This window comes from Hyla sarda, chromosome 2 (assembly GCF_029499605.1).
Source record: "Hyla sarda isolate aHylSar1 chromosome 2, aHylSar1.hap1, whole genome shotgun sequence".
In the NCBI taxonomy this organism is placed as follows: Eukaryota; Metazoa; Chordata; class Amphibia; order Anura; family Hylidae; genus Hyla; species Hyla sarda.
In genome coordinates, this window is record NC_079190.1 from 239,950,495 (window position 1) to 239,969,490 (window position 18,996).

At 38.7% G+C, this 18,996-nt stretch overlaps 1 protein-coding gene across 1 annotated transcript in view; it reads right to left on the reverse strand.

Annotated features, from left to right (window-relative positions):
• Positions 1–195: 195 nt before the first annotated feature.
• CA4 (carbonic anhydrase 4) overlaps positions 196–18,996 on the reverse strand; it is a 129,531-nt gene continuing 110,730 nt past the window's right edge. Inside the window, exons 5-11 of the mRNA XM_056560119.1 lie at positions 12,737–12,781; positions 12,354–12,509; positions 10,502–10,653; positions 9,818–9,913; positions 7,968–8,031; positions 4,656–4,819; positions 196–2,036 (exon numbers count right to left, since the gene is read on the reverse strand). Coding sequence (XP_056416094.1) covers positions 1,857–2,036; positions 4,656–4,819; positions 7,968–8,031; positions 9,818–9,913; positions 10,502–10,653; positions 12,354–12,509; positions 12,737–12,781 — 857 coding nt within the window. The 3' untranslated portion in view covers positions 196–1,856. The remainder of the gene's footprint in view (positions 2,037–4,655; positions 4,820–7,967; positions 8,032–9,817; positions 9,914–10,501; positions 10,654–12,353; positions 12,510–12,736; positions 12,782–18,996) is intronic.

Genomic DNA, 18,996 nt, shown 5'->3' on the forward strand with positions numbered 1-18,996 from the left:
GACACCTAGTGGTGGGATTTTCAAAGGCAGTTTTCTTTAATAAAATGTGAAAATGTCTTAAAGAAGTATATTACAAAAACTATTGTTTTGCCAAGATGTACAACATATAAAAAGTTTTTATATCTGACAGTGCCCATTAAATTTTACAAATAAATGGACATCATAACAACACTACTCAATACAACATTTCTCTTTCAGAAAATTTTATTTATTTATTTAAATATTTTTCAGATACATCATTTTATTGTATAGAATAACTGTTCTTAGTAAAGTTCATAGAACAAAATAATGACATGAACACACAAGCTGGATGAGGTCCTGACTTCATTTCATTTTATACTCAAGTTCTGTTAGTGTAACATATCTATGAGATTCCATTGTAATGGTAATGGATTTTATGAGTATCAGTCATTATCTTGTGCATACATGTCATTTATACAGTTATATTCAGTCACAGTTTCCTTGCTCATCTGAGCTTACATTCTTATGTTCAGTGGGAGCTTTTTGTTCAAAGCAAGTAGTAAAAAAAAAAAAGAAATACTTGGCATCATTAGTATTAAGGTACAGTATGAAAAATCTTTACTATATCGCCCTGAGATTTCAGTTTTTTTGTTTCTTAAAGGTAATCTGACAGCAGGGTAGTCTATACTAACCTGCTGTTACTGGGTAATTCTGCGGGTGACGCTGATAACAATGGTGTTTTTCTTTTTTGCCTATGTCAGGCCGATCAGGAGAGATGGTGCAGTGTGTGTGAATTTTATAGTGCAGTGTTTTCCAAATAATGTATCTCCAGCTGGTTAAAAACTACAACTCCCAGCATACCAATACAGGCGTCGGTTCTCTGGGCATGCGGGGAATTGTAGTTTTTTAACAGCTGGAGGCACCTGTTTGAAAAACACAGATATAGTTATTTGTGTGTGAGTATGTACTATAGGTTACCTTCTCATGATAAACACATTCCCCTATAAAGGAACTTCTTCCTGGGCCTCCACAGCACAGCAGTCAGGCTCCTCCCACCTATGTGACTGATCACATGGTAATGACATCATCGAAGGTCCTCTGCCATCCCATACACAGCCCTATGTTCGGCAGTTAATCGCTCCACTGTGCACTGTGCTGCTGCCTGTAAGATCCTCCACTCATACAGGGAGGAGAGGACAGGTGGCAGTAAGTATTAGGTCGCAGCTGCCAGTGGAAGCAGAAGATTGCTGTTTTAACTGGGGCTGCTGCAGGGTGGTGCAGCCAGGGGCCCGGGGCCCCTAGGAGCCAGGGCCCCTTACTGGGGTACTGGCTGTACCCTCCTGATAGCGGCCCTGGTAATAGCTGCTATGCACTGTAAGATCCCGCGCTTGCTCAGTAAGGCAAAAAAAAAACATTCTGATCAGCGCTGCCCGTACCATTACCCAGTGCCAGTAGATTAGTATGAATGACCAGTCCTGCTGTCAGATTCTCTTTAAACATCCATTAAAATAAAAAACACTGCATATTAATTTTTCCTAGTGAATATTAGATCATTAAATAACTCTATAGCCTCATATTGAAATGTAAAAATAACTTACAACAAATTCCTATATTCTATGCACATGAATATATTCAATATATATGTACTACATTATGTTTATTTTTACATAACGTGTAATAATTACATTGTGATTGTCTACATTTTTATAATACAATGTGTAATTTAGAAAGGTCTTATTCATAAATTTCTGCCTGAGTTGTGCTCTGCCATGAACCTAGTGCAAAGTGAGGATGATGGCAAATAGCATATACAGTGCCCATGTGTACATCCAACTAGTTTTTAAGATACACTATGCACCAGTTCAACAAGAGTTAATGTTGGGGGCTAAACCTCTTTAGGACATTGATGTTAAACAAAACACAAACAATGCAATCAGTAAATATCTAGCTTGAGGCAATATCACAATTCCGCCTGATGTGTAGATCGTTCTTCCATTCAGTTTTTGAAGAGGCCTAAAATTATTTGTCATGGTTTGCCCACCAGTGTAATTTAGGCTTGAATAGAAAGCCGCAATCTGTAATAAGAAATCATTAAAATATAAACTAATGTTCTATGTATTATACAATTAATGTGACGGGTATTATACTTACACACAAAGTAATGTATTATATTTATAAGTAATATATATATATATATATATATATATATATATGTGATTATAGGCATATAAGTGCAAAGGTTATAAAGTAAGTGTGCAGGTTTCGTAATGTTCACGGACTAAACTTTAAACTGCTATCGAGCTATTTTTTCCAAACATCTCATACATATATAATTACTATGGCAATAAGTGATTGATAAATGTATGGTTTAAATGGGTACTCCACCCCTAGACATCTTAAAAGATGTCTGCTCGTGAATGCTGGGTGGGTGACATCACACCACACCCCTCGTGACACCACGCCCCATAAGATGTCTAAGGGCGGAGTACCCCTTTAAGTTCTGACTTAAATGGGTTATCCAGGAAAAAACTTTTTTTTATATATCAACTGGCTCCAGAAAATTAAACAGATTTGTAAATTAAAATGAATAATATATATATATATATATATATATATGTGTGTGTGTAAAATACACATATATACCAGTACGCGCTTAATTAATGATATATGAGATGTCACATACCTACATTGATCTGGTAGATGCGGTGTTAGGATATATGCAGGGTTAATTCAGCTGTAGCGATAAGAAAATCAATGAATGTGAATGGATAAGGTGCACTAGTGCTGTATATAAAGTAGCAATAAATCAATATAAGTAGGTAAGGTACACTGGTGCTGTTATTGGCAATAAATATAAATAACTAGTATAGATGCACTAGTGGTACAAATAATGAATAGTAAAACAATAACTTCTTTATATATAATATATCATTTACTTGCGGTCCTTGATATATCACACTTACTTATATTTGATTTTATCTGCAACCTGCTACTATTTATTGTTTTACTATTCATTATTTGTACCACTAGTGTATCTATACTATTTATTTATATTTATTTATTGCCAATTACAGCACCAGTGTACTTTACCTACCGTATTTATCGGCGTATAACACGCACTTTTTAGGCTAAAATTTTTAGCCTAAAGTCTGTGTGCGTGTTATACGCCGATACACCCCCAGGAAAGGCAGGGGGAGAGAGGCCGTCGCTGCCCGCTTCTCTCCCCCTGCCTTTCCTGGGGTCTAGAGCGCTGCTGTCGGCCCTTCTCACCCCCTGGCTATGCCGGTGGCATAATTACCTGAGTCGGGTCCGCGCTGCTGCAGGCCTCCGGCGTGCATCCCCGGCGTCGTTGCTATGCGCTGAACGGCGCGGCGCATGACGTCAGTGCGCCGCGCCGTGCATAGCAACGATGCAGGGGACGCACGCCGGAGGCCTGCAGCAGCGCGGACCCGACTCAGGTAATTATGCCACCGGGGATGGGGGGAGGCAACGGGGCAGCGGCGCCGGCAATGGGTGCCGCTGCCCCTTCTCTCCCCCTGGCTGTCGGCGCCGCTTCTCTCCCCCTGGCTATCGGCACCGGCACCGATAGTCAGGGGGACAGAACGGGCAGCGGCGCCGATAGCCAGGGGATGAGAAGGGCCGACAGCAGCGCTCTAGACCCCAGGAAAGGCAGGGAGAGAGAAGCGTGCAGCGACGGCCTCTCTCCCCCTGCCTTTCCTGGGGGTATATCGGGGTATACACGCGCACACACGCACCCTCATTTTACCATGGATATTTGGGTAAAAAACTTTTTTTACCCAAATATCCTTGGTAAAATGAGGGTGCGTGTTATAGGCCGGTGCGTGGTATACCCCGATAAATACGGTAGTTATATTGATTTATTGCTACTTTATGTACAGCACTAGTGCACCTTATCCATTCACATTCATTGATTTTTTTATCGCTACAGCTGAATTAACCGTGCATATATCCTAACACCGCATCTACCAGATCAATGTAGGTATGTGACATCTCATATATCATTAATTAAGCGTGTACTGGTATATATGTGTATTTTACACACATATATATATATATATATATTATTCATTTAAATTATTGTACTATATGAGGAACGGGCACTCATATCTCAGTATCGCAGCTATCTATATTCACAATATTTCAGACTCAAAGCGCTTGTCGTATACTATTTTTTAGTACCTTTTACAGATTTGTAAATTACTTCTATTAAAAAATCTTAATCCTTTCAGTACGTATGGGCTGATGAAGTTGAGTTGTTCTTTTCTGTCTAAGTGCTCTCTGATGACACGTGTCTCAGGAACCGCCCAGTTTAGAAGCAAATCCCCATAACAAACCTCTTCTAAACTGGGCAGTTCCCGAAAAAAATGTCATCAGAGAGCACTTAGACAGAAAAGAACAACTCAACTTCAGAAGCTCATAAGTACTGAAAGGATTAAGATTTTTTAATAGAAGTAATTTACAAGTCTGTTTAAAAAAAAAAATAGTTTTTTCCTGGATAACCCCTTTAAGTTCAGTGGCAATGCCTTCAACATATGTATGTTAGACAGTTCTACAAATAAGACATTTTTGTTTGCTAGTGATCATATTCACTGTTATTGACATAATGTACAAATTGTGTAAAAGTTTTGTGTTTTTTTATATTAATAATAATTTGCAGATTATATGGCATTTACCTGATTGGTACTCAGCTTAATTCTTGTGGGAAACACTGTCCAAACAACAGTCTCATTACACTGAGGAGTAGTAAGTGAGCCACTGTATCTGTAAAACAGTTTCAGCTGATCTTCTTTTGGAATCAAATCTTGTAGCTTTACATTAGAAATAGTAGTGTTGGTACCTAAAATAAAAAATATTTGATTTGTTTGTATATAACGGAATTTTCCTTATCAAAATGCTATGAGATGTGGAAGAGAATCTGTTACAAAGATACAAGCTGCAATAATAATGTATCACTCACCTTTCTCATTTCTGCTAGGAACAGAGGGGGAGATTTATACCTCTGTAGAGGAAGAGGTGTGCAGTTGCCCATAGCAACCAATCATTTTTAAAGAGGCCTGGGAAAAATGAAAGAAGCAATCTGATTGGTTGCTATGCGCAACTGCACCACTCTTCTTCTATACAGGTTTTGATAAATCTCCCCCAGAGTCTGTTGGCCTGAATTTAAAGACCCTAGAGTCTTAAAGGGGTACTCCAATGGAAAACAATTTTTTTCAGATGAACTGGTGCCAGAAAGTTAAACAGATTTGTAAATTACTTATATTTAAAAATCGTAATCCTTCCATTACTTATTAGCTGCTGAATACTAGAGAGGAATTTATTTTCTTTTTGGAACACAGAGCTCTCTGCTGACATCATGACCACAGTGCTCTCTGTTGACATCTCTGTCCATTTTAGGAACTGTCCAGAGCAGCATATGTTTGCTATGGGTATTTTCTCCTACTCTGGAGAAATAAACTAATGGCAAATAAATCTTGAAAAAGCTGGGTTGCAGCGCAAACCACACGGACATCTGCTGGTTAAGTGGAAACTTTCTTTATTTAAGCCAGACAACGCGTTTTGAGGCCGCAGTACCTCTCTTCATCAGGTAATTGGCTTGGGTACAGACATTGAAACAAGCTTGCTTTTTATATACAGTATTATTGGTGCCAAGTTGTGTAAAAAATATGCCATGCCTACTGGGTGGGCGGGAACTATGTCATGCAGGGAGAAGTCATTGGTAAAATCCACAGGGAATATAAAAAACAGCTATACTGTACATAGATGACCTCATACATAAAATATGTTATGTAATTAAACTTGGTGGGATATTAGGTAAAAATGGCACTGTTTGAGTGCTAGTGCGGAAATGCCTTGCATTTAGGCATATTATCCTCTGACATAGACACAATGGTCAGGAGCTGAAACTATTCTCTCCTATGGGAGTGTTTCCTAGGCTTGCTCTGTAACCTGTGCTGAGCTCTGACCATTAGCTATTGTAAATGGTGTCTTATCTGTATCACATCTGTATCACCTTTCACTGTCTGTGATAATAAGGATGACACTGTTGTAAAGTGATCTCTACAAAACAGGATGTTTTCGACTTAGTTTTAGGCTTAGTTGTCAGAACAAAAACTGCAAGATTTAAAGGGGTACTCCGGTGAAAAACAATTTTTTTTAAATCAACTGGTGCCAGAAAGTTAAAGGAGTTCTCTAAGCTAAAACTTTTAACCCCCGCTGTGCCCGGGCTGTAAAACTATACATAATAACCTTTCACTTACCTGCCTATGATCCCCCGTTGTTCTGATATCGCCGTCCCGTTCTCCGGTCCCGGTCTCCACTTCCTCTTCCTGCGGGACCGTGACTTCACTCTGGGCTCAGCCCATCAGCGGCCGCAGCAATGTCCCGTCGCGGCCGCTGATAGGCTAAGTGCAGAGTGAAGTCACTGACCCGCAGGAAGAGGAAGCTGACAGGGACCGGAGCATGGGCGGCGATATCGGAACAACGGGGGATCGTAGGCAGGTAAGTTAAAGGTTATTATGTATAGTTTTACAGCCCGGGCACAGCGGGGGGTTAAACGTTTTAGCTTAGAGAACTCCTTTAACCATATTTGTAAATTACTTCTATTTAAAAATCTTAACCCTTCCAGAACTTAACAACTGCTGTATGCTCACAGGAAGTTCTTTTACTTTTTAAATGTATTTTCTGTCTGACCACAATGCCCTCTGCTGACACCTCTGTCTGTCTCAGGAACTGTCAAGAGCAGGAGCAAATCCCCATAGCAAACCTATCCTGTTCTTGACAGTTCCTGAAACAGACAGAGGAATCAGCAGAGAGCACTGGGGACAGAAAGAATATTTTTTTTTAAAAGAAAAGAACTTCCTGTGGAACATACCACAACTTATAAGTACTGGAAGGGTTAAGATTTTTCAATAGCAGTAATTTACCAATCTGAATAACTTTTTGGCACCAGTTGATTTAAAAAAAAAAAAAAAAAACGAATTGTTTTTCACCGTAGTACCCATTTAAGGATTATGTTATACTATGAAAAAAAATGGAAAAAAAAATAGCAAAAACATCACCAAGGATTCTTAGAAAATGTATGCAACATAAAAACTTGTGTTTAACATAAAAACTCTGCTGGTATGCAAGTGCAGAATTTCCCCAGAATATTTATGCACAGACATTCCACTACAGCTGGGTCCCATTGATTTCAATAGGATTCTGCTGCACTGTCACACTGCGGAATTGCCACGGCAGAGATCCCCATTCTGGCATCCACAGAAAGAATAGACATGTTTATTCTTTCTGCGGATTTTGCTCTGAACATACCCTAACATGGAAACATACCTTCAAATGTCATGTGTTAGAAGGCAATTAGATGTTCTTGAATAACCTTGCACAGGGCATGGTATCTATGCTTTAATATATTCAAGTGACAGAGAGAAGGCAAAGTATTTCTATTATCTTAAAACAATAAATAAAGGTAAAGGAAATATCAAATAGCTAATAATTAGAAGAATGTCTAATGCATTATCCACAGTAAGAACAAGACACATACCCATTTTAATTTAATTTAATGCTAAATTTCATGAAAACATATTACATTTAAAGAGTATCTGTCACCAATCTAAACATTTATTATAGTGTTCCTTATGTAAAGACACTTTGCTATTTACTTGCTGTTAAAATTCTCAACCTTTATACGTTTTTAATGTGACTTAATACACAGCCACTAGGTGGCTCTGTTCTGTTCCCTGCCAGAAGTCAAACTTTCTCCTGCCAGGAGCTCGCACAATGTTAGCAAGGGGAAAAGTATGATACACAGCTTTTTAAAGCTCAGAAAATTTTGATAAGGGCAGGAGGGGTGTTAGGAGTGATTGGGGAATATAATCTGAGTTAGTTTATAAAATATGGTTTGATGACAAGTACTCTTTAAATTTGTCTTTTTCTTTATTCAGCTTGTATACTGTATATTGAAAACATATATATTATTTATTTTACTATACCATATTTGGTAATTTCTCTAAATCCTTTAATTAAATTACTGTAATTTCCATTTTCTGAACCTTCCTGCAAAGAGAATAAAAAAACAAAGGTGTCATACATTGAAGTAAAAAATGCTGAAAAGAAATGTGGACTGGCATCATTCTATTCTCTAACACTGAACTAAACTCACAATCTTAAAGGGATATTCTGGCTTATACATCTTATCCCCTACCCAAAGGATGGGGATAAGATGTATGACTGCAGGGGTCCTGCTGCTGGGGAACCCGCGATCTCGGTGCAGCCCACGGCATTCCCCATCTCGGAGGCAACACCTGGCACAGAATCACGGGGGTTTCACCGAGATCGTGGGGGTCCCCAGCGGCAGGACCCCTGCGTTCATACATCTTATCCCCATCCTTTGGGTAGGGGATAAGATGTATAAGCCAGAATATCCCTTTAAAGGGAAACTGACAGCTGGTTCACCTGCACTAAATGCAGTACACAGGGTTACAGTCGGGGCTGCCATTCCAGAGATACAGGGTGTATTGGCCTGTATTGCTAATTTGTAAATGTCGTCCTTTGCCTGCCAACCTTGCCCTCTCCCATGTGAGCACAAGGTTAGCGGGCATATCAGAACAGAGGGGATGGAGGCAGTGATGTTGGGTACGCACAAAGGAGGAGATTTATATATAAGCAACAGAGACTGATATATTCTGCATCTACAGAACAGTGGCCCCAATTCGAGTAAGTGAAACATCATTTTAATCCAGTTCACATGCACTAATAACCCTGTGTATTGGGTTTAGTGCTGGTGAACCAGCTGTCAGGATCTCTTTAAAAAGAGTAACATTGCCGTCCAGCCCTGGCTGAAAAGATCTAATGGGCCCCTCTGCCACATAACATGACACCAGTATTATGGCAAGTGGGAACTCTGTTACAGCTTCGTATTGGAACCTGAAAGTTTCAAACTAACTACATAAACAACACAGTCAACTGTCAATGTTATTACATTTCACTGTTAATATCCCTAAGTCACTGTGCATACTGGTATTGATGATCAACATCTCCTCTTTTTGAATGCCAGATCAGGGTTCTCTACTGTAATGCATACATTACATGCAGTAATTTTCTTTTTTCTTCCCATATATAAAAAGATTTGCAATAACTTTACTAATTACCTTGTGTTATGTTTCTATTGTATTATCAAATAATCATTTATTCATTCAATCCACACATGTAAACTTTTCTTTGCCTCAAAAGCAGAATGTAAAGCTGTATAGTCCGTGAGCTCCAAACAGCATTCATATGGTACACTATCAGCAATAAATCTAATGATATGTTATCTAACAATCTAGGCAAGTGTGGTTCTAAAACAACATTCAAGCCCAATAATAATTATTTTAAAGGGATACTCCTCCCCTAGACATCTTATCCCCTATCCAAAGCATAGGGGATACGATGTCTGATCGCGGGGGTCCTGCCGCTGGGGACCCCAGCAATATAGCATGCGGCACCCACCTGTTTCTGCTCTGGAAGCGCTGGAGGGTCTGGGTCCCGACCACGGGAACGGTAGTTCGTGACGTCACGACTCCGCCCCGTGTGATGTCACGCCCCCTCAATGCAAGTCTATGGGAGGGGGCGTGACAGCCGTCTTATTATAATAATTAATATTATAATAATTAATATAATAATTATATAATAATTATCTGCCATGAAAACTACAGTAAAAATAACACATGGATTTTGTCATAGGTTTTACCCTTTGCATTTCAAAGAGTGAAATCATAGTGGAACAGCATTACTGCAACAAAAATAAACATGCTGTGGTGGCATGATCTATGAAATTGATGACATAATAATATTTACTAACTTCGAGGAAGAATCCAAGTACTGCAAGACCATCACTTGAGTTGCTCCCACCACCAGATTCCGATCGTGCTTCTTTTTTTTTGTGTACTATATGAAGCTGTGTTACAGATATAAGTTGGAAGAAAAGAAGAATGGAAGGAGGGAAGAAAGGAAAAAATTTTAACTGAGGAAAAGAGAACAGGCAGAAAATACTGATAACATACTGTAGGTTGCAAACAAGGCTATTTACTGCCATAAGCTGCAATGAAGCAACGCTTCCCTATAATCTTTCTCTCTGTGACCTGTGCCATGGCTATGATGTAAAGGCAATAATGATATTGTATTAAAAGTATGCACCATCAATTTAAGCAGTAATAAATAAGACAATACTTTTTGTGTCTTATCTTGTACTTCCTCGAGTTCTAGTAAAACATTGTACGAATGGCAATGTCCGGCATTAAAAGTGGATCATTGCTGCTCACAGCAACCGGCTATGAAGCACACTCAGCTCGTGAGCGCACTTCAAACTGCAGGAGCGGGACCAGGACGTACAGGTACGCCCTTGGTCCTTAAGAAGTTAAGACATTTTTCTGCTGGACATACTTACATATATACATATCAAATGCTCAGTATCCAAAACCTACAATCACATAATATAGCAGATTTGTATTTTCTAATATATATAAGAAAATCTTGCAAAACTTACCTCAATGGGATATTTTTCTCCATTTAGACTATGCTCTGATCCAGGATTGTCTTTACTTCCCCAATGAAAATGGAGCTGTGTAGCTATGTATGTACCTGAAAGACCTCCTCCAGAGATTGCTATCGTTTCTTTACCCTCTAGTTCAAGCTCAGCTACAAAGAAAATATTAAAAGCACTTATTACAATGCCGAAATTACACTATAAGATACACATCTACAGCCAGTATAAGATTTATTAAAACACTAGAGATAATTAATTAAGTACAATGTTTCACAAACTGAAAAAGGAACTAAAGTACATGTACTTTTGACACTTGTCACTATATTAATATGATGCTAATAAGCTTATATTAGTTACTGAGCAATAGACATATATTACTTATCTTTCTAATTGATTTTCACTTTTTTCAGTTTATCTTTAGTCCAGGGGCCTGGTAAACATGTACAGACAGCGTGCAGCGAAGGAAAGGAGATCACATCACATGACTTGGTGATCCCTCAGGTTCTCTACTGTTCTTTATTATTTTGATGGGAAGAATAGCTCTGCATCCAGAGCTTATTGTCCATTTAAGTCTGAGGGACACCACACGGCCCCAATGCAAATAGGAACACAGCCAAATAGTAGCAGACCTGCTAATAATAAGTAGGTACCTCTATACCACCACTCTCTCGCAACAAACGGATTAATACATCATAACTTATATGTAGATTCCTCTTCTCTTCAGATTCATTCATTAGTAAGATCAAGGTTTCACTTTAAAAAAAAACTACACTGATCGATAATAACTTTTAAACTATGTGCAATGAAAAAAGTTATTATCGATCAGTGTCTTGGTGGTTGGAACCCTACCACTTGCTATAATAAGCTGGGAGAAGCTCTGGGAGCGCTTCTCTCCTCGGTCACTACTTTCCTCCATCACCCTGACTTGTTGCATTAGGTATTCCCCTGCCCTTATCCCAGCTCGTTCTAGCGATTGGGGGAAGGGGTCTAAACCCTCACACCCTGACTGATCAAATCTTGGGACATGTCTGCTTAACATGTTAAAAGGTTTTAAACTGACAGTAATTTTTTAAGATTATACTGAATGCTGATGCCTTACATGTGGGTATACACCTAAACAAAACCAGTATAATGATCAAAGGACACTTGGCAAAACTGTCAGTTAATGAATAAGTTGTAGACTATGTAGCTTGTACAGTAGAATGACATGTTACCATTGGAGTGCTAGATTGGCCTGAAGATTTAATTATGCATAAGGCTACACATACTTACTCAACTACATGATTATCTTAGATTGTATGAGATGAGGGAGGCTTATTATTGGTTTTACACAAATGTTTTTAGTTTTTTTTTGGTGGTAAAAAGTCACAAATCTGCGCACAATTTTGAGCAATCCATTAAGACTCATTCAAGAAAATAACTATAACAAAGTGTGTCATAGTTAGCTTTATGCAGGGGTGACTTTTAAAAAAAACTGTTGCAATTTTTTGCGCATTCACTCGGACCACACTTAGAAATTTGTCTACATCTGAGTTATTTTGCTACTTATAAAGAACATGCATCTCTTAATAAATGTAGAAGTACATATATATATATATATATATATAAATATATATATATATATATATATACATATATACATATATATATATATATATATATATATATATATATGATGTATATGCCAAGACAAACGGGGGTAAAAAAAGAATTTGATTTCCTCAGACAATGATAAATCCCCCCCGAGTATTTTATTTAAGGCTGAAACACAATGTGGAACTGTTGGCTGTTTATAAAATAAATAAGTGTAAAATATAAAGTGAATTATATGTTTCTTTAGGACAAAACTTACCTGAATGACCATTATTCTTTAATAAACAATTCTGTGCTTTATCATAGCCTTCAAATTTAAATGGTTTTAATTTCGAGTCAAACTCGGCATCACATGTGATAACGTTAATAGGGGACTGTTTTTTCTCTCCACAAAAGCCACTCCACTTAGTTGGCACTTATAATAAAAAAATACAAAATATATTAATTCCTGCATATTAAACACATAAATGATAGCTGCTCAACTATAGAAAGTAACATGGCTATAGAGGTAACACATAAAAAACAGAAAACTAAGCAGATATTTTTATAACCGCCATTCTATACAGAAAACTAAGCAGCATCAGAGGCTTCTAGTTGCAGAAATAGTATGCCGTCACACAAAAGTAAAGCATAGATTATTACCTTTGCATGATGAATCTGTCACTGTCTGAATTTCATAGCACCAGTCTGTAAAAAAGGTTTAAATTTAAAGCCAGGTTATATATAATATCTTAGAATGTGTGTAGTATCATACAACTAGATTTTTCTTTACATATTGTTTGTATGTAATGAAATAATGCATATAGAAAACAAGACAGTAAACAAATCATTATATGCCTAACTGTGTACCTGTACTTTGAAAATCTTGCACAGATTTGTTAGATTAACCCTTCAAGGTGTAAGGTTATCTTAAAGGGGTATTCAAGGCCAAAACTTTTTTTTATATATCAACTGGCTCCGGAAAGTTAAACAGATTTGTAAATTACTTCTATTAAAACAAAATCTTAATCCTTCTAATAGTTATTAACTTCTGAAGTTGAGTTGTTGTTTTCTGTCTAACTGCTCTCTGATGACTCACATCCCGGGAACTGTGCAGTTCCTATGGGGATATTCTCCCATCATGCACAGCTCCCGGGACGTGACATCATCATTGAGCAGTTAGACAGAAAACTTCAGAAGCTAATAACTATTTGAAGGATTAAGATTTTTTAATAGAAATAATTTACAAATCTGTTTAACTTTCCGGAGCCAGTTGATATATATATAAAAAAAAGTTTTGACTGGAATACCCCGTTAATGCCCTTGCTAGCAAACAACCCAGCTCTGTTGTTGTACATTTCAGGGAGGGGAACTAGAGCTAGGGTGGTTTGCCAGCAGTACTTATACAGAGACTTCCTTTCCCTTACTTATCTGGCGAATTACAGGACAGCAGTTACTCTTCTTTGCCATGCCATGAAATACTATTGATAGAAGTGCACTGGACTGAACAGGGCAGCACTGTACTGGGGGTGATTTACTGCACACTACTACAGATAGGGGGGAACATTATCCTATGTCAGCAGAAACGAAATAAACAATGGCACAGCAAGGAAGGGGTTACACTAAGCACTGAACTGCTACAGCTGCTGCTAATGAGGTTAACAAAGGGGAGGGAAATTACATTCAGGAGGTAGAAGTACTAATATTGATATTTACATAAAGAACAGTTACCCAGATCTTTTTGAGTGGCCTTGATTTACCTTGCAATCAAAGCATGGATCCTCTAGAGGAGACTCTTGTGCATAGCAGTAGCTAAATCCTCCCCTTCCTGTGTTTTTTTCTTGGTCTCTTTGTAACTAGAATTCCCCTAACACCAGGTAGTTGAGAGAAGAATGCAGTGAGACTCCAAAGGGCTAAACAACTGCTAAAAAAAAAAGTGACTTGGAACCTCACATTGAAATCGAAGGAAGTTTGAAAAAAACACACCTAAAAAACCCACATAAAAACAGCTTCAAAATCAGCATCAGAAACCGCCCAGCAAAAAATTCATGCTGATTTTGGGTTGGTTTTTAGGTTGGTTTTTCCCCTAAGTGAGCATACACTTAGGAGTCATTTTTGGTGAAAGAAGTTATTTACAAATATGTTAGGAAATATTTAGGCTATGAAACGGAACTGATATAAAAACTGATATAAACTTTTAATATGTGCAACAGGTGCGGCACAGCTCACTCGATCGCCCCTCCCGCTCACGGACCGGACCGGACCTCAGTCCATATAATAGTGGAAAGAAATGGAGTTGTCCAGAGCAGGATGTCAAGCAATACGATATTTATTCAGCGGTAACTGTGGGTGATGACAAGGTGACGCGTTTCAGCCGCACTCAGCAGCCTTAGTCATACAAATGTCTCAATGACATTTAAAAAATTTTGGGTGACAGTGGTGGAACATGCTATCTAAGCAGCCAGCGTCATGTTATAGAGCAGGAGGATATGAGCAGATGGATATTTATATTTGTGCAAAAGGTTTCAGTAGGATTTGTAAATATTAAATTTATTGAAAGCATTAGTCCCGCTTTGCCCGGCAGCAGGACATATTAAAACTTCCTGTGCAATCTCACAGCCCAAGATTTGCCCTGAGAACACTAATTAAATATGCCTGAAAAAATACTATGTGAACCTTGCCTTAAAGAAGTATTGCAGCGCTGAGCAATGTATGTTAGAATGCCACCAAAGCAAAAGTTATATAAGAGTTCCATGTACTTGCATTTAAGTTTCTGCAACCATCCATTGCTTTGCTGTTCCTCTTGCTCCCACTAGAAGTTCTGTAGTTCTCTATCCTAGTGATACAGTCGTCCCCCCCCCCCCCCCCCCATAGGGCTGCAATTTTGGGCCCGATACGTCATGTTTTTCCCTAGTGGCCACTGGAAGTTTTCCAGCCACCCATGCTCCGAGCTGCTCCGCCCTGCAACTTGAATATTTATTACTTGCTATTGTGCTCAGCTTTCATAAACTGAGGTTGCAAGCTTGCAGCCAGGAGCGAGAAGGCATAAGAGAAGGCATAAAGGCAGTTGGACTAATCAGTGGGCAGGGGTATGAATAATTATAAGAAGTGATTTCAACCAGCTTCAGGAGACTGATGTCCGGCTGGCCACATAGTGACTCATGGGATATATTAGTAGAGATGTCACTTCCTTCTGCAGACAATGCACGGAATGGATTGCCGTTTATAAGAAGGTTCATTCCCGTGCGGTCCTATGCCGGCGCTCCGCTATCAGTCGCAATGTCCACACAGAGATTTAACGTGCGGACATTGCCATATGAACATAGCCTTAGAGTCCTGCTTTGATACAATTCTATGAAAAAATTTTGGAGAATAATATATTTTGTCCAAAGAGAATTGTATAAACTGATGGTTTTCATGTTCCAAATGATAGCTATATTTGCTAAAACTTCAATGCTGCTTTAAAGAAGTTGTGCAATTTTTAAAGTGGTCACAGTGAAGACTTGGGGGGAATATTCAGTGTTATCAGTGCTGTTTTATTAGCGCCACTTATAGTGTTCTTAGCTCCCAATTTTCTAAAATGGGCCATGGCTTTGTGCCCACAACAACAAAAAAATAGCACATCATTTAATACCAAGTAAACTTAGTACTAAAGGGGTACTCCGGTGGATTGTTATTTTTTTAAATCAACTGGTGCCAGAAAGTTAAACAGATTTGTAAATTACTTCTATTAAAAAATCTTAATCCTTCCAGTACTTTTGAGCTGCTGAATACTACAGAGGAAATTATTTTCTTTTTGGAACACAGAGCTCTCTGTTGACATCAGGAGCACAGTGCTCTCTGCTGACATCTCTGTCCATTTTAGGAACTGTCCAGAGCAAGATGGGTTTGCTATGGGGATTTTCTCCTACTCTGGACATTTCTTAAAATGGTCAGAGGTGTCAGCAGAGTTATTAACATTTAACCGCTAAGCGGTCACTAAGACCCTAAATTCCCACCCAATATAAAACTTAACGTTTAATGAGCCAAGATTAAAATAACCTCACACATATTGATCCATAGTGCATTGATTGGCATAATATTGGATTTACCCTCCACTCATAGGTCCCTCTTGTTGCATGCAGGTGTCAGCAGAGAGCACTGTGCCCGTGGTTCATGATGTCGGCAGACAGCTCTGTGTTCCAAAAAGAAAATAATTTCCTCTGTAGTATTTAGCAGCTAATAAGTACTGGACGGATTAAGAGTTTTTTTTTTATAGAATTAATTTACAAATCTGTTTAACTTTGTGGCACCAGTAGATTTAAAAAAAATAATAACTTTTCCACCGGAGCACCCCTTTAACCGCAACACTTTTCTGAGCAAGAAAGTTGTGCTAAATCTTAGAAAATAGAGTGATAATAGCACACAAAGCCTAGCCACGCCCCTTGGCTAACAGGGTGCGAAATTGGGTGCTAAATATCTGAATATGTGGCGTTAATATAGTGTGCCACATTTTAAGCAAGCTAAAGCAAAAAAAGTGGCGCTAAATTCTTTGAATATCCCCCTCAATGTGGCCTAAATGTACCAAAAAAATAAGGCAAAGGAAAAATGGGGCAAACAAAATTCTAAACATGCACCAGAATTTGGCATGACTTGTGCTACTTGTAAATATCTGGTGCATTTATACAATGTCTAACCTTTGAATCACACACTTTTTTATTTATTCCCCCGAACAGTTTTTGGAAAGGATGATATGTCACCTTTAAAATCACTGATATTGTATTTAGTGCAATTCTTATGCATGGCTTTACTCTCCATCTTTCAAATGCAGAACCTTTCGGCTAAAATACGCAACTTCTGTGCATGGCAATCTCTCCTGATGAGTGTGGGGATGTTATTTGTTTAAGCTAAGAGCGAGCAGCAGGGAAATGCTTATCAGTTTCCAACTTCTCACAGTCCAAAATAGACTATTTACAAAAAGTGGAGCTTGAAACACTATATCCTGGCACATTTTCAAGCATGTTGTTATGGAAGACAAACTTGCGATTTTTTCCCCCCAAAAGTAGCACAAACCCTTTATCATGGAAACAGATATGGTTCATTATTTAAGCTGAGGTATTGAAGCATCTCTTTACAAATCATAGTGTACAGCAGACAAGTATACAGAGATTATTCATGGTGGTTTGTTGAGTTTCCTCTACTGGACTCTGCTAGTGTATGATAATTCAATTTCATTGACTCATTTATATACATGTATATGAGGGAATGCTATATTAGACAATGCTATAATTATATATATGTAGTTATAACTTACAAAGTTTTTACATGATTGAAGCCACATCCAGTAAAACCCCCTCACCCATTACAGCAAGTCAAACATTAACTGGAATAGCATATAATCTTTCCAGGACCTTGACATACCATCCTGTGGTCTGAGTTAAGTGGCTTATATTGTATGAATTTATAAGGGACATATACTTACTAGAATGGTCAAGATAAAGCCGACCTTACATTCTAAATATATCAGTTTGTTACCAATATTTCCATTGCTTCATTCACCAATGCTCTAACTATGTGTTATGAAATGGTTAAACTGATGCTTGATAATGGTTTTATCTCATGGTAAAAGGAAATCCTATTGTAATTATTCATAAGGGAGTAAACTCCTTAATAAATAATTTTAGCATGTGTTGTCCGTGCAGGGAGGTGAACATGCAAATTCATTCTTCTGCCAAGCAACAGGAGTTTCCACCAGGCTGGACTAAATGGGAATGGGATTTTACAATTGTACAGTGAAATACGTTATGACTAAACTCAGCCTTTTAGTTAGGCAAATTAGATTTCGACTCCATCACTGGGGTTTCCTCAAAGGGAACCTATCATCAGTTTAATGGCGCCCTACCCATGCTCAGCATGAATCACTGACAGGTTCCCTTATTACAGTGACGTGGGAGTTAATGCTGTGGCGTTTCAGGGGAATCATAGTTATAAACTTGGCTGGGAATAGGCAGGGCTGGGGCAAAGATTTTTTTGCCACCCTAGGTAAAAGCTGATTTTGCCACCCCCATGACCCCACCCATTGGCTCCACCTTTTGACATGCCCCACCTCAGTACTGGGGTGACACACTGTAACAAACCCCCTCCTCATGTAATCTCCTTATTACTGGGATGACACACTGTAACAAACCTCCTTGTATAATCTCCTTACTACTGGGGTGTCACACTGTAACAAACCTCCAGATCATATAACCTCCTTACTACTGGGGTGACACACTGTAACAAACCTCACCTCATGTAATCTCCTTACTACTGAGGTGATACTGTAACAAACCTCCCCCTCATGTAACTAGCTTACTACTGGGGTGACACACTGTAAGAAACCCCCTCCTCATGTAATCTCCTTATTACTGAGGTGACACACTGTAACAAACCTCCTCCTCATGTAATCTCCTTACTACTGGGGTGACACACTGTAACAAACCTCCTCCTCATGTAATCTCCTTACTACTATGATGACACACTGTAACAAACCTCCTTCTCATATAATCTCCTTACTACTGGGGTGACACACTGTAAAATACCTCCTCCTCATTTAATTTCCTTACTACTGGGGTGACACACTGTAACAAACCCTCTTCTCATGTTATCTCCTTACTATTGGGGGTGACACACTGTAACAAACCTCCAGATCATATAATCTCCTTACTACTGGGGTGACACACTGTAACAAACCCCCTCCTCATGTAATCTCCTTATTACTGGGATGACACACTGTAACAAACCTCCTTGTATAATCTCCTTACTACTGGGGTGTCACACTGTAACAAACCTCCAGATCATATAACCTCCTTACTACTGGGGTGACACACTGTAACAAACCTCACCTCATGTAATCTCCTTACTACTGAGGTGACACTGTAACAAACCTCCCCCTCATGTAACTA